The sequence below is a fragment of the Notamacropus eugenii genome, chromosome 1 (genome assembly GCF_028372415.1).
Source record: "Notamacropus eugenii isolate mMacEug1 chromosome 1, mMacEug1.pri_v2, whole genome shotgun sequence".
Lineage (NCBI taxonomy): Eukaryota > Metazoa > Chordata > Mammalia > Diprotodontia > Macropodidae > Notamacropus > Notamacropus eugenii.
The window spans coordinates 300,425,259-300,448,950 of record NC_092872.1 but is presented as its reverse complement, the minus strand read 5'-3'; the positions used below and the strand labels follow the sequence as shown (position 1 = coordinate 300,448,950).

The 23,692-nt window shown below is 37.7% G+C and overlaps 1 protein-coding gene across 1 annotated transcript in view; it reads left to right on the top strand.

The window, feature by feature from the left end:
* Positions 1-19,747, top strand: part of SLC35F4 (solute carrier family 35 member F4) — a 283,544-nt gene extending 263,797 nt beyond the window's left edge. The window contains exons 7-8 of the mRNA XM_072640677.1: positions 18,291-18,380; positions 19,312-19,747. Of these exons, the coding sequence (XP_072496778.1) occupies positions 18,291-18,380; positions 19,312-19,553 (332 nt within the window). The 3' untranslated portion in view covers positions 19,554-19,747. The remainder of the gene's footprint in view (positions 1-18,290; positions 18,381-19,311) is intronic.
* Positions 19,748-23,692: the final 3,945 nt, after the last annotated feature.

Genomic DNA, 23,692 nt, shown 5'->3' with positions numbered 1-23,692 from the left:
CTTTTTTGAATATAATCAGGTATAAATGTAGAACTTGAATAAAACAGCAAGCCAGTTTGAGATCTGGCATTCTGATAGCAGACCAGCCTGATCAAGCTCTTGAGAGGGAATCCTTTGGGGATGAGGAAGAGAAAACTCTCTTGACCAGAATATGACCTTGTGAACTATGAAAGGTCATAAGAGTTGGACTTCCCAAAAGAGCTAGTAGGCTCCAGTGGAGCTGGTAGTATGCTTTAGGAATAGGAGTGGCCAAGGAAAATTTTGGTAAGGTTGCTTTAAGACTCTACAACTGACCTTTAAAGCCCTGAAGAAAACTGATACAAAAGGGAGACTTCATGAAAACTTCATGAAGAGAGGAAAGGACTTCAGTGTAATTGTGAATTACACCTTTGCCACATGTATTCTTTAAAACTGAGCCTACCTTCTTCCCCCTCCCCCCATGATGTTTTGTGTACAAAAAGTGAGCCAAGTCTTAGACTTTTGAGGAGGGAGGGAATTTTGTGTCAGTTGTTCTTAATACACTACCTCCATAAATACTTTTTTTCTAAAAGCTAATTAAATCCATCAGGTAACCAGTGAGGAATACATCAGGTGGATCTGATGTATTAAAGGTCCATAAGTGATAGGATAAAAGGTCCCCAATCCCTCAGCATTATTGCTAGGAGACCATTAGCCAGCTGTCTTACAATGTGAGCAGGGGTTTGGGACAGTGAGCCCAGAGGGTATTACAGATGTAAGCATATGCGTATTAATGTCAACAAGGTAACAATCATTTATTAAGCACATACTATATGTGTAAACATATACACTATGCTAAGAGCTAGGGATAAAAGAGAGACAGAAGCAGTCCCTGCCCTGAAGACCATAATGTAATGGGGAAGGCATCATGAAAACAATTATATACAAATAAGATTTATGCTGATAATAAATAATGTATACATTGGGTACCTGAAGAGAGAAGACACTAACATATACAAAATGGGAGAGCAGGCACTAGCAGCTGGAGAGTGGGAAGTGGGGTCAGGTAAGACTTCTTATAGAAGGTGAGTCTTGAAAGTGAACCAGGAATTCCAAGAAATGGAGGCGAGAGTGGAGTACATTCCAGGCAAGGAGGACAACCACTTCCAAGGTATATGGTGTCTCCTTTGCATCAAGGACTCTTAATTTTTTTCAATCAGTTTTCTTCTGATATGGACTCAAGGCCTTTCATCATACTGGAAAACTACTTCTGGATGCTGTCTAGCTTATTAATATCCTTCCCAAATGCTGATATACATAACTGAACACACTGTACTCCAGATAGGGCCTGCTCAAGGCAGAGTAAAGTAGGGTTTCTACCTTTGTGGTCCTGGAGTTTACGTACAGCAAAAAAAGTCAAAACAGCCTGTTTTTTTCTGTTGTTGGCATATTGAAATACTGACCGTTTATCCAGCTGGCTAAAGTTCCTCCCCCTCCCACCCCAGACAAACTGATTTCTAACCATGTCTCTCCTGACTTGAACTTGCAAAATGGATTTTTAAAAACCCAATGGAAGACTTTACAACTTATCTTTATTAAATTCATTTTCTTAGATTCAGCCCAAAGGTCTGGACTGCAGAGATCATTTTGGGATCCTGATTCAGTTATATCATGTGTTACTACTCCTTTCAGCATGTGTATTATCTACAAACGGAATGAACGTACTATCATCCAAGTCCTTGATAAAAAATATTAAACAGCATAGGGCCAAGTACAGATTCCTGGAGCAATACACTAGAGACCTTATGCCAACTTGATATTAAACCATCAGCAGCTTCTCTCTGAATCCAGACATTCAACCAATTGCAAATTCATCTAATTATATTGTTCTCTAGGTAATATATCTTCATCGTTTTCATAATATTATGAGATCATGTTTTAGCATTTTTGATTGACCAGTTTAATATAACCCTGTAGAAAAAAAAATAAGATTCATCTGGCAGGACCTTTTCTTGAAGAAGCCAAGTAAGCCCTTGGTAATCATTTCTTCCTTTTCTAAATGTTACTTTTCCCATTCTCAATTAACTTTCTAATATCACTGACAGTAGCTCAGTTATCAAATCTGCCAGTTCTTCCACTAACCAAGAATGTAGTTCATCTGGGCCAGGTGATTTGAATTCATCAAGGGTGGAAAGCACTGTTTTACTACCATCAACTCCTCTGTTACTTACAATTTTTAGGTCATTTTCTGCTATAAAAGTTATTCTCCTTTGCAGAAAAAACAAGGTAGCTCTTCCTTTTCCTTGTCAGTTATTACTGTTACATCTGCTCCACAGAAGTGCTCCTACCCCTTTTTTTGAAACTCCCTTTTTGCTGACCAAAAAAAAAAAAATGAGATATTACCTTAGCTTTCCACCCCAATCTCAGCTAACTCTGAGCTTTAGCACTATTGACACTATTTTATAGAACTGTGCAACACTCCCATTCATCTGCTGTTTCCTGTCCTAGATTCCAGCTTCTGTACAAAAATTAAAAATAAAATGAGAAATACATAAAAATACAAGTTGGTTAATGCATTTTCTGTTACCCCTACCCCCTGACATCATTGTTTCTTTTTATATCTTCAGAATTTCATCCTTGAAAATCCTCCAAATCTCCTGGACTGATTTTCCCTGCAAAAAATCAAATCAAAACAAAACAAAACCCTAATGTCTATAGAGTGCTTTAAGGTTTGCAAAGAACTTCACATACATTATCTCCTTTTAGTCTCACAAAATCCCTAAGAAGGTTCATTACAGATGAGGAAATTGAGAATGACACTTTAAGTGGCTTGATTTTTAAGTAAATTCAGGAAACAGAGGAGGGAAACACAGTAGAGACTATTTGGGTGAAGGACAATGGAGCAAGATGCAACTTTGTCTTTGGAGTGTTTGCTATCCTTCTGTAGTATGTACAGATCATCTGGACAGAGACAGGAGATACATGAGTTCAGGTACTTGATCACAATCCTGGCATAGAGATATAATACTGAGAATGAGTAACTTTTATTTTCCAGAGAACTCCTAACGGTCTATCAAAAGCAAAGTAGATAATAACATCTTACCTTACTTTAAAAATAATTCCATCCTTCAAAAGTTGGAAGAACCAAAGCAGGGGAATTCCATTCTGGATATGTTTCTCATCAAGAGGAAGAAAGTGGTTGATAGGGTGGATTATGATGAGAACCTTGGAGGAAAGTGAGTTCTTTTTTTTTTAATTTATTTATTTAACTTTTAACATTCGTTTTCACAAAATTTGGGGTTCCAAATTTTCTCCCCATTTGTCCCCTCCCCCACCCCAAAACACCAAGTATTCTGATTGACCCTATCACCAATCTGCCCTCTCTTCTATCATCCCTTCCTTCCCTTGTCCCCATCTTCTCTTTTGTCCTGTAGGGCCAGATAACTTTCTATACCCCTTTACCTGTATTTCTTATTTCCTAGTAGCAAGAACAGTACTCAACAGTTGTTCCTAAAACTTTGAATTTCAACTTCTCTTCATCCCTCCCTCCCCACCCCTTCCTTTTAGGAAGGCAAGCAATTCATTATAGGCCATATCTGTGTAGTTTTGCAAATGACTTCCATAATAGTTGTGTTGTGTAAGACTAACTATATTTCCCTCCATCCTCTCCTGCCCTCCATTGCTTCTATTCTCTCTTTTGATCCTGTCCCTCCCCAAGAGTGTTGACTTCAAATTGCTCCCTCCTCCCATTGCCCTCCCTTCCCTCATCCCCCGCACCCTGCTTATCCCCTTCTCTCTCACTTTCCTGTATTGTAAGATAGGTTTTCATACCAAAATGAGTGTACATTTTATTCTTTCCTTTAGTTGATGAGAGTAAACTTCATGTTTTTCTCTTACCTCCCCTCTTTTTCCCTCCACTAAAAAGTATTTTGCTTGCCTCTTTCATGAGAGATAATTTGCCCCATTCCATTTTTCCCTTTCTCCTCCCAATATATTTCTCACTCACTGCTTAATTTCATTTTTTAAAGATATGATCCCATCCTATTCAATTCACTCTGTGCTGTGTGTGTGTGTGTGTGTGTAATCCCACCAACTACCCAGATACTGAAAAGTTTTAAGAGTTACAAATATTGTCTTTCCATGTAGGAATGTGAACAGTTCAACTTTAGTAAGTCCCTTATGACTTCTCTTTGCTGTTTACCTTTTTATGCTTCTCTTCATTCTTGTGTTGAAAGTCAAATTTTCTTTTCAGCTCTGGACTTTTCATCAAGAATGCTTGAAAGTCCCCAATTTCATTGAAAGACCATTTTTTCCCCTGAAGTATTATACTCAGTTTTGCTGGGTAGGTGATTCTTGGCTTTAGTCCTAGTTCCTTTGACTTCTGGAATATCATATTCTAAGCCCTTTCATCCCTTAATGTAGAAGCTGCCAGATCTTGTGTTATCCTGATTGTATTTCCACAATACTTGAATTGTTTCTTTCTAGCTGCTTGCAATATTTTCTCCTGGACTAGGGAACTCTGGAATTTGGCCACAATGTTCCTAGGAGTTTCTCTTTTTGGATCTCTTTCAGGAGTGGATCGGTGGATTCCTTGAATACCTATTTTGCCCTCTGGTTCTAGAATCTCAGGGCAGTTTTCCTTGATAATTTCATGAAAGATGATGTCTAGGCTCTTTTTTTGATCATGGCTTTCAGGTAGTCCCATAATTTTTAAATTGTCTCTCCTGGATCTATTTTCCAGGTCAGTTGTTTTTCCAATGAGGTATTTCACATTATTTTCCATTTTTTCATTCTTTTGGTTTTGTTTTGTGATTTCTTGGTTTCTCATAAAGTCATTAGCCTCCATCTGTTCCATTCTAATTTTGAAAGAGCTATTTTCTTCAGTGAGCTTTTGAACCTCCTTTTCCATTTAGCTAATTCTGCTTTTGAAAGCATTCTTCTCCTCATTGGCTTTTTGAACCTCTTTTGCCAATTGAGTTAGCCTATTTTTCAAGGTGTTATTTTCTTCAGCATTTTTTTGGATCTCCTTTAGCAAGGTGTTGATCTGCTTTTCATGCTTTTCTTGCATCTCTCTCATTTCTCTTCCCAGTTTTTCCTCCACCTCTCTAACTTGATTTTCAAAATTCTTTTTGAGCTCTTCCATTGCGTGAGCCCACTGAATATTTATTTTGGATGTTTGGGATACAGAAGCCTTGACTTCTATGTCTTTCCCTGATGGTAAGCATTGTTCTTCCTCATCTGAAAGGATGGGAGGAGATATCTGTTCACCAAGAAAGTAACCTTCTATGATCTTATTTTTTTCCCTTTTCTGGGCATTTTCCCAGCCAGTTACTTGACTTCTGAGTTTCCTCTCCACACCCACCTTGCCTCCAAATCCGCCCAGCTAGTGCTTGGGGGCTGAGATTCAAATGCTACTTCCCAGCCTCATGGCTTTGGGTGGGGGAAGGGCTGCTATTCAATGTGAGATTAAATTCAGATGCTTAGGTAGGGGCAGGGCTGCCACTCGGGCTTAGTTCCCTCAGGGGGTTTACTTGGAGACCTTCAACAATGGAACCAGGCTCCTGCCTGCTTTGGGAGCCCCTGTCTGCTGCTGCCTCCTGAGGGGGCCTGAGCCATGGGGACACCCCACTCCCCTCTCGGCAGAAAAGACCCTCTCACCGACCTCTAGCACCTGTGGGTGGAGGGACCTGTGAGGCTGCTGGAGATCCTGTCCCTGAAGCCTGCTTGGATCCGCTCCCCTCAGTGTGGCATGGCCAAGGCAGGGCTGGGCTCTGCTCCGGGTCCTCATGTCAGTTCTTCAGGTCTCTCTGGAACAGAAATCTCCCCCGCTCTGTTGTTCTGTGGCTTCCACTGCTCCCGAATTCATTGGGAGTTCTTCTTCACAGGCGTTTTATGGGCTGTGGGTTCGGAGCTAGCATATGTGTATCTTTCTACTCCGCCATCTTGGCTCCTCCCTCCAGAAAGTGAGTTCTTTAAGTAGAGGAAAGGAAAGCTTGAATGGTATGCTTTATTTTTAGGACCTTTAGTTCTCCTTTTCACGGAAAATACGTGCATCTTTGAATTAACATTTAAGGTCATTAGTTTTACTAGTTTCCTTTCTCAAACTTTATTTCCTAGGAACTTTTGATTATCTCAACTGCTGTTGTATCTTCATTGTAGCTACTGTCTATGATACCTAGCTGGTATACACAGATAAGTAGTTTTTTCCCTTGCCTAGTATTTTTATTTTACAATCTTTCTTAATAGATTTATGACACTTTTGTTAGATACAGTCCCTGACTAGTACTTTGTTTTTTCCTGTTTCTGAAGCTGTCATCCAGAAATCCAAACTCCATTCTGAGATGCCATATTCTCATCTAGCTAGTTACTTCCCAGATTAATTCTCCTCTTTTGAACCTCTGCCTTCAATGAGCAACAGTGAGGAAATCCCAACCTGTTCTCCTTTGGTCTATGGTTTCTTGCCCCAAACTTAATAATTTTAGGCAGCACTTTCTAGGTTGCTTTTGGCACCATTTCACCAGTTCACACATGAATCACTAGAGGAATATAATAGTAATGTCTTTGCACAAATCTTATGAGGCTCTCAGTTATATCTTAGTACCCAGGGGAGACAATAGATCTCTCCATTGTTATTAATAAGTTGACAAACAGCTACCTCAATATCCCTGAGCAAGGATTCATCAATTATCACTATTCTTTATTTCCTCTAACTCTTAACAGGCTGCTCGTTTATCTGACGGCTTTTGTGGGTTTATCATTCCTTGGAGGACAAGCAGCTTCCTGCTCATTGGAGCATCCAGTTTGTTCTTTTAAAACTTTATATATATGTATAATGTATTTAATTCTTTAAAAAAATTATATATATTATATATAATTCTTTTTCCAATTACAGGTAAAAATACTTTTAATAACTGTTTCTTAAAATTTTGATTTCCAAATTCTCTCCCTCTCTCCATACCCTCCTCTTGCATTGAGAAGGCAAGCAATTTAATATAAATTATATATGTGTAGTCATGCAAAACATATTTCCATATTAATCATATTTTGAATGAAAACAACTAAAAACAAAGAAAAATAAAGTAAAAGATTATGCTTCAATTTGCATTCAGACTCCATCAGTTTTCTTTTTCTCTGGAGGTAGATAACATTTTCCATCCTGAGTCCTTTGGAATTGCTTGTATTGCTGAGAATAGCTGTCATTCACAGTTGAACATAATACAATATTGCTGTTAGAATGTACAATGTTCTCCTGGTTCTGCTCACTACATTTTGCATCAGTTAAAATAAGTGTGTCCAGGTTTTCCAGAAAGCATCCTACTCATCATTTCTTATAATTCTTTCTTATAGTTCCATCAAAATCTTATACCGTAACCTGTTCAGTTATTCCCCAATTTGTGGCTATCTTTTTAATTTCCAATTCTTTGCTGCCTCAAAAAGAACTGCAATAAATATTTTTGTACATATGTGTCCTCCCCCCCTTTTAATAATCTGTTTGGGATACAGACCTAGTAGTAGTATTACTGTGTGTGCACGGTTTTACAGCCCTTTGGGCATAGTTCCAAATTACTCTGTAAAATAGTTGAATCAGTTCACAACTCCATCAATAATGCCTTAGTTGTCCCTGTTTTTCCATGTCCTTTTCAACATTTGTCATTTGCCTTTTCTGTCATATTAACTACTCTGATAGGTATGAGGTAGTACCTGAGTTGTTTTTTAATTTGTTTTTCTCTAATCAATAGTGATTTTCATATGACTACAGAGAGCTTTGATTTCTTCATCTGAAAACTGCCTGTTCATATCCTTTGACCATTTATAAATTGGGGAATGACTTGTATTCTTATGAATTTGACTTCGTTCTCTATATATTTGAGAAATGAGACCTTTATCAGAGAAACTTGCTGTAATATTCCCCATTTCCCCAGTTTTCTGTTTTTTTTTATAATCTTGGCTGCTTTGGTTTTGTTTGTGCAAAACTTTTTAACATAATGTAATCAAAATTACCTATTTTACTTACTATGCTCTTTATGTCTTATTTTGTCACAAATTCTTCCCTTATTCATAGACCTGACAGGTAAGATACTCTATGTTCTCCTAATTTGTTTATGATATCACCCTTTATGTCTATCATATACCCATTTTTACCTTGGTATGCAATGTGAGATATTGGTCTATACTTAGTTTCTGCCAAAATGCTTTCCAGTTTTCCCAAAACTTTTTGTCAGACAGTGAGTTTGTATCTCATCTCTTAAGCACCAAGACCTTTATAGCCTTTCGTCACCTCTTAAAAACTTGATAAATATACTCAACTGCTTTTCATTTACCTCAATAATTTTACGGACACATTACTTCCTCTTCCCTTTTTTCACTAACCCCTCTTTTTTGTTTCACCAGTTTTCAAAATGTACCTTTCTTAACACACTTTGCATTGTCAACCACTTTTCTTTTCCTTCTTGTTCAGTTTTTATTTTCAGGTGTTCACTCTTTAATCTTTTTCATCCTTCAGATTGAAGCTTTCTCTTTCATCCCAAGTTCTTTCAGCTTATCCCCAAGTTTCCCCAAATTTCTTCTCTAAATCTAGTTAGCAGGGCTATATGACTTTTCCTGTCAATGTTTAGAAGGGTGGATAAAGGTAATGATAGATGTTAGCTAGTGTCAGGATAGGATGGGGCAAGAATTGTGATGGTATGAGCACAGAGGGAATAATGCATAGTTCAACAGGTAATTAATTATAGGTTCAAGAATGTGAAGTTTAAAGTGAAGTCCCACCATTCTAATAAGGATATCTATGCACTCATTATGTCCTATAAACTCTAGCCCAACCTCTTCATATTATAAATATGTAAAAGATATGTAAAAACCTTATAAAATACAGGCAAAAGAAACAGAGTGAAAAGGCCAAAGTGTAACAGGAGGTAGAGTTGAATCTCATATATGATGTAACAAGGGCAGGACATGTTTTGCCTGATAATAGGTTTTATTGACAGGCCTTATCACCAATGACTGATTTCTCCTCTTGGAAGGTTATTTACGTCCCTTTTGATTTATGTTACTTCATTTTTAAAAGACATAGGTAAAGATGTTCAGATAGGGGCTAAGACTGTATGCTACTTAATTTTGGGGGATAAAAATTCATTATGTCATAAAAATTCAAGGGTAGAAAATTAATGAAGTGAGGGTAAAGCTGGGAATTAAACAGCCTGAGTTTAGGCCCTGCAAGAATTCTATTAGTGATATGACCTAAGCTGCCTATTCTATAATCTCTCCAGTCTGTCATCCATAGCATAAAAAATGGATCCCTGATGTATGACCATGTATTGCATTATCTAAGGGATTATTCAATTCATCACTGAATGAGGTCCAGGTCTGAGAAGTATGCACTCCTAATCTTGAGTTGAGAATATGATAGGTTTCTTATTACTAGATGGTGATATTGACTTAAACAAGTTTTCAAATATAAGAGTGTTGGGATGAACAAAGGCTCCATAGATGATAAATGGTAAGTCAATTATAAGAGTAACGAAGTGGCCTTGTGCAAAGCATGTGCTCAATAAATACATATTTAAATATTTAAGATTTAGTAAACCTTATTTAAATATTAAGACAATTTATATTCATGAAGAAATTTTATATGTTTAGTTAATTTGATTAGTTTATTTATATCCTTATTTATGTTTCTATAGGAAGCTAGGTGGCACAGTAATAGAACTCTGAGTTGAGTCAGGAAAACTTCAGAAATCTTTAAAAAAGGATACAGCTTTAGTTACTTACAGTGACCATGGGCAAATCACTTAATTTTTGTTTGTTCCAGTTTCCTCATTGTAAAATGATAATAATAAATAATGAAATTAATAATAATTTAATTAAGAATTATAATAAACAATAATAATAAAAACTGTCTCCTAATGTTATTATAGAGATCAAATGGAATAATGACTGGAAAGCACTTAGCACAGTGCCAGACGTATAGTGAGTGTTATATAAATGTTGTTGTCATTTAGTCAATTAGTCATGTCTAGCTCTTCGTGACTCCATTTGGGGTTTTCTTGGCAGAGATACTGGGGTAGTTTGCCATTTCCTTCTCCAGTTCATTTTAAAGATGAGGCAACTGAGGCAAATAGGGTTAAGTGACTTACCCAACTACCAAGTGTCTGTGGCCAGAACTAAACTCACAAAGATGAGTCTTCCGGACTCCAGGCTGGGTGCTCTATCCACTGTACCAGATGTTCAGTTGTTATTATGATTAGTTGAGAGGGCAAGTCATTTAATCTCTGTCTCAATTTTTTCGTCTGTAAGATGTAGCTAATGACAGCAACTATTTTCCAAGTTTGTTGTAAAGACCAAGGGAGATAATAATTGTAAAGTGCTTAGCGCATTGCCTGGCATATAGTAAGTAATAAAAAATGTTAGCTGTAATAATAACAGTAGTAGATTTTATTATTAATTGTGTGACCTTGGGCAAGTCACCTAACCTCTATCAATCTCAGTTTCTTCCTCGTTATAATGAAGATCTGCCTCCAAAGTTGAAAAATGAGATAATATTTGTAAAAAGCTTTGTAAATTGTACAACAATATATAAATGCTAGCTATTACTGTTATTCTGGAAATCTGGTTATTGTTCATTAGCCTTAACTAAAGTTTTCTGGGAAAGTGTTGAAAAGTAAATGGCTATGATATTATAATGCCAGTCAGGTGATATCAGGGCAGACTCCAGATTATACTACCATGTCTATCTCGTTAAAATTACTGTTACAGAGAAAACTTTTAGAAGGTCTTCAAAATATTCACAGAGATAAAAGACATAGAAATTAAGGAGTGATCTCATGTTTTAATAAAAAGCTCTTTTGTGAAGCAATTGCCAAATAATCCAAAGACACATAAAACTCTCTATCAGGAAATCATTAAATGTACTTATTAGGGAAGGAGAAAAGTATAATTTGAAAGGAGGTTCAAGGCAAAGGTTAATCTTGTAGGGGGAAAACTACAAAATAATTAACAAGCTTACAGCTAGGTGGTCCAGTGGATAGCACTTTGTGCCTGGAGTCAGGAAGACTCATCTTCCTGAGTTCAAATCTGGCCTCAGACACTATTTGTGTGACCCTGCACAAGTCATTTAACCAGGTTTGCCTCAGTTTCCTCACCTGCAAAATGAGCTAGAGAAGAAAATGGCAAACCAGTCCGGTATATTTGACAAGAAACCCCAGATGGGGTCATGGACATGACCGAAAAAGAGCCAGTCAGCAATAACAACATTACAATTCTTTCTAGAATAACAAGTTACTTCCCGCCACCTTACCCTTCTTTTAAAAATTCAATATTTTCTTAGAGATACCATTTGAATACAAGTCATAGAAGATTATTATCTCAGAAAAATCAAAATTGTAGGTGGCATATGTTACTAGAAATACTGTAAAGGATATTTGGAGGACAAGGATAATGGGAAAAGCAGATTGTACTGTCAAGAGCAAGAAAAGATTGGGAACAGTGTTACTACTAGAAAGGGGCAGCTAGGTGGTACAGTAGATAGAGCACCAGTGCAGGAGTCAGGAGGACCTGAGCTCAAATCTCACCTCAGACACTTGACGCTCATTAGCTGTGTGACCTTGGGCAAGTCACTTAACCCCAAAGGTCTCATCCTGGGTCATCTCCAGTCATCCTGATGAATATCTAGTCACTGGATTCACATGGCTCTGGAGGAGAAGTGAGGCTGGTGACCTGCACAGTCCTCACTCACTCAAAACAAAGTCAAGTGCAAGTCATGTCGTTATTTCTCTGATGGTATGGTCTTCGTCAGCAACGAAGGACAAACACACAGAAAGGGTAATTGGAAAGACATCAGTAACTGTAGATCCATATACTTACTTTCTCGTCTCTACAAAATCCTTGTGAAAACAGTTTGCATGTGTGATAAAGGGTATCATTAATGAAGCTTTGAGAAAGGAATGGTTGTGGTTTGGGGAATGGGCATGCTTTTGAATATGTATTTTAAAAACAGAATACATATAGTTTCATGATTAACTGAAAAGTAGAAATAAAACAAGATGTCACTGTGCTTATTGTTTGTTGACTATAAAAATACCAAAACCGTTTGATTCACTTCTCAGTAAAGTAAAATGCCATCAAATCTCTAACAAGATGCTTCTTGTGCATGCATCACAAAAGATTCCTTGATAGATTCAACTGCAAAGATTATTTTCTTCAATGATCCTTATTAGTAGCACATGTGGTATACATGTTTGCTACTGATTTGCTAATGGCCAGGGTGTTGTTAAGACGGAAGAAGAATTTTCTAAAAGTTTCTCTGTTAAGATCAGTGGCTTCCAAAATAGAGGTTACGGTTTCCTGGGTGGTATGACCTGAACCCATTGGAGCCATGGCCTGAACCCAAGGCATGTGTGTGTGATACAGTTGGAAGATGGGAATATGGGGTCTCATCTCACCCTCCCCTTGACAGTCAAAGAATTCGATTCCAACACAACCACATCTACTCTTATCTCCCAACACTTCTCCAATCTGTTTCCCTGCACCGTGCAAGCTTCTCAATCTCCCTCCTTCTGAGATAACTTTTAGCCCTCCTTCCTAAAACAGTTATAACATAACCATTTACTAAGCACCCACAGCAGCATTTGTAAAAGAACCATTGAGAAAATCTTACCCTCCCCAATACACTTACCCATTATCCCCTGGATAATCTGGCAGATATGGTAGACATCACTAGGAGGATGACTTCTAAAGACCCTTTTGTTCCAGTGTAGTGACAAATAAAAGAGTCCCCTTCTACTTTTTCATTTTGGGTGGGACAGAATTCATCTCACAAGATTAGAGGGTATAAATGGGTTTTATTATATTAGCTCTCCCCCAAACAAATCCCTCTTCTGAACTTCCCTATTTCTTTTAATAGCACCACTGTCATTAGAGTGGCCCCTCTTTCACCCATTATTGCTAAACAATCGACAAATGTTTTCTGTTCTATTTCCACATCTGTTGTATCTGTTTCCTTTTCTCCACCCACACTGTGATCACCCTAATTCAGGCCTTATCACGCCTTGTTTGGACTATTTCAATAGTCTCCTCATTGTTCTTCTAGCCTTGAATCTCCTTCCTCTCCACTCTATTTTTTCACGATTGCCAAAATGATTTTCCTGAATCATATATTTGACCATGTCATTCTACTATTTAAGTCCAGTGCTTCCCTGTTGATTCTAGGATCAAATATTACTTTTCTTTACCTCATTCAAAAAAAGGTCTATTTTTGTGCAAGTTTTATAGCATACATTATTAGTTGCATGGTAGTAAATGGATATGATTTATAAATAAATGAATGTACAATTATGGGGTGGGATATATGCTCAAAAGTTTTTACTTATAAGAGGGTATAATCAAAAAAAGGTCTAGAGACCCTACTTCTAGATGCTTCTGTTTGTGGAAGACATTGTATGTCAAATCCCAGACTATTTCAGAACTTTCTCAATGAGATCTGTAATCATAGAAAAGAGTTCAACGTAACTAGTCAGGTAGGAAACAACAAGTGAATAGCCTCTTATCTTGATAATGACATGCAGTTAGACATTGAACAATTTAGTATCTATATAACCTTAGACAAACACTACATACAGACATTATACTAAGCCCTGATTTGAATATGATGAAAAAGGCAATTTAGATTGCTTTTGACAAGTAATATATTACTTAGAAAGATCCTGTTTCTACTTCAATCAAACAACAAAATCTTCCTAATACCCCTAGTGTTCCTATATGGCTGCAAAATTGTACAGTACCACAATCTCTGAGAAATCAAACTTGCTGGCAACCCAAAGGACACTGGAGACATACGTAACGGACACAAACAGATCACAACACATTGCTAATATTGAATTACATGCAAAAATTAGCAGAAAATACATCAACAAAAAGATGTGTGACTGGAAATTTGTTTCCAGTTTATACTGTATATATCTTGTTTGTACCTAGTTGTTTGCATGGTGTTTCCCCTATTACACTGTGAGCTCTTTGAGAGCAGGAACTATGTTATTTTGTTTGGTTTGGTTTCCTTTGTATGTTCAGCACTTGGCCCAGTGCCTAAAACACTGAGAAGGGTTTAGCCAGTGCTTGTTGACTTGATTGTAGGTGAGAGGAAGGTGGACTGATTAATTTGTGAGAACAATCTATTACAGTAGTACAATCTATTCATTGCATTGTCACCCTGATAATGTTGAGTAGTAGTTCACTGGTACTTTTGTGAAGGATTTATGGAAAGATATGGACAAGAATTCCATAGGATAGGAAGTGATGGATAAGTTGCAGTTGTATCAGAGGAAGGAGTATAGTTATCTTTTCCACATTATGGAGGTTAAGGGTGCAGTACCCCTATGATCTAGAAAATTCACATAAAAGTCTTTGGCCCTAACTTCTCTGTGCCTCAGTTTCTTCATCTGCAAAATGAGGAGGGTTGAATTAAATGACCCCTGAGGTGCCTTCCAACTCAAAATCTGTGACCAGACTATAACCTAGGGCTATAGCTATATTATTTCCAGTGAAATAAGCTCTTACGGTGTCTAAACAACTGTGCCTGTCATGGATTTCCACTGATTCTATCTTATGAGACAAAATGTTACAACAGGCTGGTAACTCAGACAAGTGATAGACAAGGACTTTCAAGGACTTAGATCCATGTTGATTTATTTCTAATTTAATCTTCAGTAAATTCGTATTACTTTTTACTACCATATTAAGATCTTGTTCTTTTGCCATCAGCCCCATGCAGACACTACTAAGAGTTTCAGCAATACCAATCAGATGAATAGGGGTTTTTCCCTTCAACAGATTCCTGGGTTCACAATGACTTTGGCAAAAGTCATGAAATTCTTCCCTTGAGGGGCAAGACAAGAATGAGAGACATGACCCTAAGGAGAAAGGAGAATAGCGGAGGTAAAGGAAGCTAGATGACAAAATTGACAGAGGACTGGGCATGGAGTCAGAAAGACCTGAGTTCAGACCTGGCCTTCAGACACGTACTAGCTGTATAATCCTTACAAGTCATTTAACTCTGTAGACCTCGGTCTTTTCCTCAGCAAAATAAACTGGTGAAGGAAATGGAAAACCACTCTAATATCTTTGCTAAATGGGGTCATAAAGAGTTGGACATGATTAAAAAAAGCAATTGAACAAAAAGAACCAAGATAATATTCCATCTAAGGTTCTTTTGCTGACATTTTCCATCACAGGTTGAACTACTCATTGATCACCTGAACACTCCCTGGTGACTAGAGAGTCCAAGACAAACACTAAAACCTTGGGAAAGAATTACAGAGTCTACCAGCATCCAAATGAAATTTAGGGCCAGCATTTGTTGATGAAACTGATTTGGAGAATCTATCTCCAAGAACTCCCCATTCCCCACTCCCTTCTGTCTACTTCATCTACTTTTGTACTTCATCTGCCCGTCCCCTAAAAAGTAAGATAAAAAGGAAAGAAGACACACTTTTTGCTCTTCTATCAGGTGCTTACAACAACCAGCCCCTTTAGAAATTCAATCTCATTAAGTGGTACTGTTTTAGGTTTTCTTATTGCATGTGTGTTAATATAGTAAAAGCTGTATAGCTACTTGAATTTCTGCCAGTTTCGCTTACTTGAATATATTCCCAGAAGGGAAGCAGGTTTAAATTATTGAGGTTTTAGAAAGTTAAATTTAGATGTTATCAGTGTAAATTACCTGGGAATTCAAGTCATATATTTAATAGACATTAAAAGGCATTAGAGGGAAAAAGAGAGCAAAGCCACACCTATACTCTCTGGACTTTTGTACCATGCTGTAGCTGTCTTCTCCCTCTGGACCTACAGCCCTTGTCTCCCACTGGTGAGTTGCATCTTGAAACTTATTTTAAGGAAGGGCCCAGTCATCCTTCTCCTGACTTTTTCACCATAACTCCTCATTCCTTTTTATGTATATAACACAGAGAATTGATGGAGTTGTGATCTGATTCAACCATTCTGGAGAGCAATGTAGAACTACACCCAAAGGGTGCATATCATTTGACCAATTATACTATCACTAGGTCTGTATCCCAAGGAGATCCAAAAAAAGGGGAATGAACATCTACGTATAAAAATACTTATAGCTGCTCCTTTTGTAATAGAATTGCAAATTGAGGGGATGCCCATGAATTGGGGAATGGTTGAACAAGCTGTGGCATATGATCGTAATGAATATTATCATGCTACAAGAAATGACAAGCAAGATGCTCTCAGGAAAACCTGGAAAGACTTACAATGAACTCGTGCAAAGTGATACGAGCAGAACCTGCAGAACACCGTACACAGTAACAGCAATATTGCCCAATAATCAATTGCAAATGACTTGGCTATTCTCCGCAATACAGCATCCAAAATAATTTCAAAGCACTCACGATGAAAAATATTGGATATCTCCAGAGAAAGAACTGATGGAGTGTGAATGTAGATCAAAGCATAGGATTTTTAACTTTCTTAAATTTTTGTATTTTTTGGGGGAAGGGAGTCTGTGTTTTCTTTCACAATGTTACATGTGTTTTGCATGACTGCACAAGTATAAACCTTTATCAACTTGCTTACTGTCTCAGGGATTGGGGAAGGGATGGAGGGAAGAAAAGAATTTGGAATTCAAAATGCTGAAAGAAACAAATAAGGGGCTTTTTTTAGATGCAATTGGGAAAAATAAAATATTAACAAAAAATTTAAAAGCCTAAAATATATACAAAAAAAAAGTAAGGTCCTGGGGGAAGAACTGTATTTTTGCTTGTATTTGTAACTCCAGCACTTGGCCCAGTGTCTGGCACAGAGTGTGCTCTTGATAAATGTTTGTTGACATTTCTTAGAAAGGAAAAGGAGTTAATTCTTCCTTTGACTAAGCTAAGGGGTGATTGATAACTCAACTTACCATGCTTGACAGTGACCTTCATTGGGTTATCCTTCAATCTTCCTTTTCTATCCTGCTCCATGCCAGCCTCCCCCCCCCCCCCCCAAAATTTTAGAACTTTCCTGTTCCATCTAAATTCAGGCTTCCCTCTCTTTCCTGAATGGTAGACCAGAAAAAAATTGGATTTCACAATGACTTGTTTATTGCTTATTTTTTAAATTAACAGTTAAAACATTGGTACAAAAATGAACTAAGAGTGGGGCATAAACAGGAAATAGCAATAAAGCAGTTGCAAAATTGTTTTCCTTCTTTTTGTTCAAATATCCATGTAGTTTTCGTGATGTGATCTGAGTGTCTGAGAAATAGAGCATAAAAGACTACAAGGGTATTAGTGGCTGTTCAGAAAGAAAGTATCTCCCTTCCTTCTAGGGACAGCAATCTGCTAGCATAACATTCTGGAGTTGGTTCAAGTTTCCCAAGATATCACCATTCCCAAGATTCACTCTCTTGACACTTCCAATGGCGTAAGCCCTACCATATATTTTCTAGGTCTAAATATTATAATAGGAAAATATGCAGACTAATTTTTTTTAACTATTCAAATAAGCAGTATGGCATTCTGAATACAATGCAGCATTGGTTGGTGAAAAAAATACTAACTTGGCATCAGAGGACCCGCATTCAAATTCCATTCAAAGCTCTTCTCTACCTGCTTGACTTTGGACAAATTACTTGGCATTTCTGGGCCCCTGTTTCCTCTTCTATAAATGAAGGATTTGAATTAAAAGGGACTAAATGGAATAGGGAAGAGAGGTGTTTTGCTTCTAAATGTCATAATTTTCTATTGATCAGGGTATCCCGAAATTCTTTTGAACACCTTAATTATAAAGAGAAAGTATAATTAGAAGAAAGATTTGTAGGATTAGGATTAAGAAAAGGAATTGGTGAAACTATAGAAATTGTACACGTAATTCAGGAAGAGTCTTAGAGAGCAGATATCAGAGGTGGTCCCAGAAATAAAAGGAGGGTGTGTAAATGGAAGCTGTCCCCAAATTTACATAACAAGAGACTGACTGACGCTAAGTATCAAATGTTTTGTGAGGCACGATTAGTGAAAAATGCTGGGGTTTGCTTGTGATGTCATTAATTTAGGGAATTCTTGATATGGAAATGCCTTCTGACTGTGTAAATCAGCAGCTGATAGTCTGAGAGTTGACTAAGGTTAAATGCCTTCCCTAGGGTCACACAGACAGTATATATTAGAGACTTAAATTGAACTTGGGTCTTCCTAATGACCAGGTTAGACTTCTAACTACTTCACCATATTGTTTCTTCATAAAAAAAAATTACATTTTTACAGTTGGGGAGAGGGGAGAATGGCAAAGAACTCAAAATACCAATTTTCCTTCATTCTCTCTATCTTTTTCTAATTCTTTTATAGCATTTAACATCCTGGTCAATGTTGGAGTTGTGCTAACGTACCCAATCCTCATCTCCATTGGCACTGTGCTCAGCGTTCCTGGGAATGCAGGTACCAGTGCCCTTTGATATTTTGTAAGTTTTTACAAGGCCAACATATACTTGTTTTGTATCCTGAGGTGTTTCTTGCAGAGTGGTGGATAATGTGCGTTATAATGGGAGATGTTTTTAAATATTCTGGACAGACAATGGAGTCGCTAAATAACAAGTGTAATTTTTATAACTACAATCTGTTTTTTACCATTTTGCTTTTGAAATTAAATACCAAACTTTTTTTGTTGTTGCATATAATCTCTATGACAAAAATGGTGGCATTAACACCATCCTGCTAGAACAAAATTTACCAACGCAAACAAGTACAAAAATTAAATAAAGGTCTGTGGTTCTCTCTCACTCTACCAATGGGATAAAACAGCCCCTGTGAAAGGCTTGTCACCCAGCTTACCTATGGATGGATATTCATTCATTTGATAATGAATTTTATTGAGTATCTAATATGCACAAGGCAATGTACCAGCACTGGGGGAAGATATAAAGATCGATAAAATAGGATTCCAACCCTTGAAGGTCTTATGGGCTAAGACAGGAAATGATGAGTACAAATAAACATAATAACAAACAGAAAGTAGAAATTGCATAAGAGAGGTACTAATAAAGTGCAATGGGAACACAGAAGAAGAACTCATAATAAGAAAAGTCTTCAGGGAAGTTGTATTTGAACTGAGTATTGAAGAAAGTATAAGATTTAGAGAGAAGATGGAAGTGGAGAGGGGATTTTAGACAAGGGGAACAACATTAGAAAACATGAGTCCAGATGTGTACGTGTATGACGGGAAGAGGTTTGCAGGTGAGAGTAAAACCAGTTTTAGGGATTCCAGAAGATCTGGCAAAAGAAATAACCCATACTTTAATGCTTCATATTCAATGCAGTTTAAAAAACATATACTTACACCAGGATGTTCTTTGGTTTTTCTCTTCTACAGCTGTGGATCTCCTGAAACAGGAGGTGATCTTCAACGTTGTCCGACTGGCTGCCACCATTATCATTTGCATTGGGTTCCTTCTGATGTTGTTACCTGAAGAATGGGATGAAATCACTCTGAGATTCATCAACAGCCTGAAAGAAAAAAAAAGTGAAGAGCGTGTAGATGACATAACTGAGTCCGGTGTCCATTTAAGAAACAGGAGCCGAGCCAATGGCACAGTGTCTATACCACTCGCTTGAAAAAGTGACAAACTTTTGAATGCACGTGGATGTATATTCTGTGAATATAATTTTCTCACTACTTGTATGCTTAAATGACAGTATTAGCCTTGAATCGGAATGAATCACAAGTGAAGTGACATTAACAATAAAAGTTTACATTTATACACTTATCAAGCTACAAGTGTAAATAACCATGATTTTTTTATTAAAACATTTTCATCCTTGTTCTTTTTTCTTTCTTTTCTTTCCCCCCTTTATTTTACTCATGAAATTCTTTAAGAGTGTAAGAGTCTATTAATTCTAGCTTCACTTCATACCTTATTTACATACTGAAGCAGTATGCTTTAATAACAGCTCCACGGGTGGCAAGTTGGGAAGTGTAATGGACTGACTTTGTAAATTTCTTCTAGTCTTCATTTGAATGTCATTATCCCTAGCAGTTTGAGAGAGCACTGATTTGGACACCTAAAATTAAAATGGAAGTGACATAATCTAGGGACTTTTCTCAATAGCTATTAGATCAGCTAATAGGTCATCTAGACCTTCACACTCCCTGTTTTGAAATAATCCTCACTGTAAAATCCTTGTCAAATCGTCATTTAGTCTCTGTGGGAATACCTCTAATAAGATGGGATTAGGCAGTCCATTTCAATCTTATACTGCAACAAAAATGTTCTTCCCTGAAATTTCTATACATGGGTCTAGTTCTGTGTACTGAGGCTACGGAATAAATCTAACACCTCTTATATATGCCAGCCTGATTAGGGAAAGTTTCTTGAAAAAAATGGCTGTCTTGATTTGGGGAGGATTTGATTCCCCTCTGCTACTTTAGAGAGCTTTTCTTCCTCATTCCATGCATGAGTTTGGCTTTCATCCTAAGAACTTTTCATTCACTGAAATAATTCAGAACATTTTCATCTTCTCCTTTAATTCAATTAAACAAACATTGCTTAAGTGCCTAGTATGTGTACTGAACTATCCTGGGCAGTGAAAGATGCAGACAAGAACGAAAATAATCCTTGTCCTCAAGAAACTTATAAGCTAAGCAAAGAAATCCTCCTAATATAGACAAATAATTAATGATAGATGACAATAGTAAGGTGGTAATAATAAAAATAACACGATCTGATGGGTCACTGAAAAATTCTCTTTTTTCATTTTAATGTATTTCACTGATGCTTTTTTTCTTTCTCATTTTGGGACCTTCCTGGATCCCAGGGGGAGTCCTCTATGACTACATATGAAAAATTTCCCAGTAAACTCCTTGTTTACCATTCCTGGGTTTTTATTTGGTAGGAAGGGTCTGTGGCGTGTGTGTGCACATATGTGTGTGTGTGCACACCCGTGTGTATGTGTGTATCCTAAGAAGTCACTTTTAAACCAGTCTATCTTCTTTCTCAGGTGTTTCCCTAGTCCCTATTAGAATCATAGGATCATATAGGATTCTAGATTTAAAGCTAGAAGGGGACTTAATGGTCATTGAATATAATCCCTTCATTTTACAGATGAGGAAACTGAGGCTCAGATAGGTTACATGATTTTGCCAGGTCACACAGCAAGGAATTCCCTGAAATGGTATTTGAACATGCATCTTCCTGACTCCAGGTTAAGTGTTACCTTACACCATAGTCCAGGGGTTGGGAACCTGCAACCTCGAGGCCACAGGTTCGCCACCCCTACCCATAGTTCTCTCTCAACCCTGAGATCAAGAAAGGTATAACTTACTTAGAGTCATGCAGCTAAGTGTTGAAGGCAGCATTTGAACCTCAATCTTTTAGACTCCAAGTTTAACCCATCCACTAAACAAAGATCTGGTCAAATGTGAGCAATAAGTTAGTACCTATTTTTTTTTTCAGTCTTTTCGGTCATGTCCAACAAGAACCCATTTGTGGTTTTCTAGAGAAAGATGCTGGAGTGGCTTGCCATTTCCTTCACCAGCTCATTTTATAGATGAGGAAACTGAGGCAAACAAGGTTAGGTGACTTGCCCAGAGTCACACAGCTAGAAAGTGTCTGAGGCCAGATTCAACTCGGAAGATGAGTCTTCCCGATTCCAAGCCCCGTACTCTATCTACTGTGCTACTTAGCTGTCTAATTAGCATTAGTTTAGTGAGCTAAATATTAATAAACCCAGTCTCTTTAAGCGATCACTGGGCTTAATCAACAACTATACAAAGGCCACTATCTAAATTATTTAAAAACTGCCGCCTAATTCTTTTGTTGGATTTGACCCACTCAGTCTCCAGTCCCAACCGTTAGGGTCTGAAAGTCTTCAGTAACTTTCTTGAAGTAATTCCTGTGCAATTCTGTCCCCTTGTGAAAAAAGAAATTAATTAATTAAGAAGTAGGAAAATTTGTTTCTCTATCAAAACTATTCTTATTCTGGGGCAGATAATTTGACAGCTAGGTTTGGGGGTTGCCAGTTTCTGTTGATAGTGTCTTACTGAATTACTGATACTTTTCCACCATCAGGAAAGGATTCCTAGGTCTCCTGGTCCTTCTTAGTATATCCTGAGGAACAGGTTGAAATTTATAGGCACTAGACAAGGATTTTGCTGGGGTGGGGAGGAGCTGCATCTTTTGAGGACCTATTTACTAAAAAGTTTGCCATTCCTATATGCCAAGCCTAGAGGCCTGTATTGGGCTACCCGAGTCTTTCTTACCTGTCCAGGTCTTCGGCTGGCCACGCCGGATGCACATATGAGAGAAAGGACGTTCCAGAGTCAAACAGGGGTTGAGCTTTATTACAGGGTTTCGGTTACAAGTGCAGGGGCTCTTCTTTCTTAGGACGAAGAGGGGGAGATTTCCTAAGAAGGCTAAGCTTAAGGGAATGGAAGTAGAAGTACAAGCGGGGGAGAGAGGGGGAGGGGAGAGAGGAAAGAAAAGAAGCGGAGCCCTACTTTTCTCTTTGGCTCCACACGTGCTAAGAGCTTTCTGGCTTCCTCAATCCTACTTAATCTTCAGCCACACAGTTTGCATCTCAATACCATGCTGTTAGGTAACTAGGTGTGCTCCAATCCGGGACGACCTCGAGGGCAGGGAGACTCCACCCATCAGGTATCTCCGGGGGAGAGGCGGAAATACCCGAGCTAGCCGAGCTAGCTCAGTCTGACCTTCTCGAACCCCCGCTGTTCATGGAGGGTCTCGTAAGACTCTAAGGTTTAGAAGTCCCACTTTTACCTGCCCGAGACTGTCCACACGGAATTGAGCTTCCAGTCCCAACACCTATAGGTGATGAAACAATTGATAGTAGTTTTTCCACCACCTATAGTCTGTATGACATGAGGAAACTACTTTGCCTTTCTGGATTTTCTCAACTCTTTCTTAAAAAATGCAATATGAATTTCTTTAATTAGAGAGAAAATGTAAAGATGAATAGGATCATGAATGTGAAGTGCCTTGAGAAGCCTTGTAATAAAGGTTGTTTCAGACTTTTAAATGACTGCTAACTCAAAGTGCTCATGTGGTGATAATAGTGACTGAATAAAGACTGCCATTGCCAACATGACATTTAAGATTGCATATTGGCATCTTTAAGAACTAAGTTGCTTTTCTTGCTCATGATGATTCATTTTGAAAAATGAAGTCTGCTGCCTTTAGGAGCACTAATTTAAAAGTTCCTGGGATTAATTTAATGCAATTAATAGCTTATTTTAAGAAAATCCTCCAATTATGATACCTATTCAACAAACATGTATCTAATGTTGTGTACTGTGCAAGGCACTCTTAATATAAGGTCCTAATTATGAATAGTAGTAATAACTCACATAGAAATGTACTTTAAAAATAGTTCCTGTCTTCAAGGAGCTTACAATCTAGCAAGTAAGAAATTACTCCCCACTACTAAAAGCTAGTGCGGCTAGGTGAGAGCACTGGTCCTGCAATTAGGAAAAACTGAGTTCAAATCTGGCCTCAGACATTTACTAGCTGTGTGACCCTGGGCAAGTCACCTGACTTTGTTTTCCTCAGTTTCCTCAACTGTAAAATGAGAAAGAAATGGCAAACTACTTCAGAATCTTTGCCAAGAAAACCCTAATGGGGTCGTGAAGAGTCAGACATGACTGAAAGGACTGACAGCAACAATAACAACTAAAAATCTAATTACTGCATGAGAAGTAATCACTAAGATGTTTCCAAGATATTGGGATTTTTTTGTGA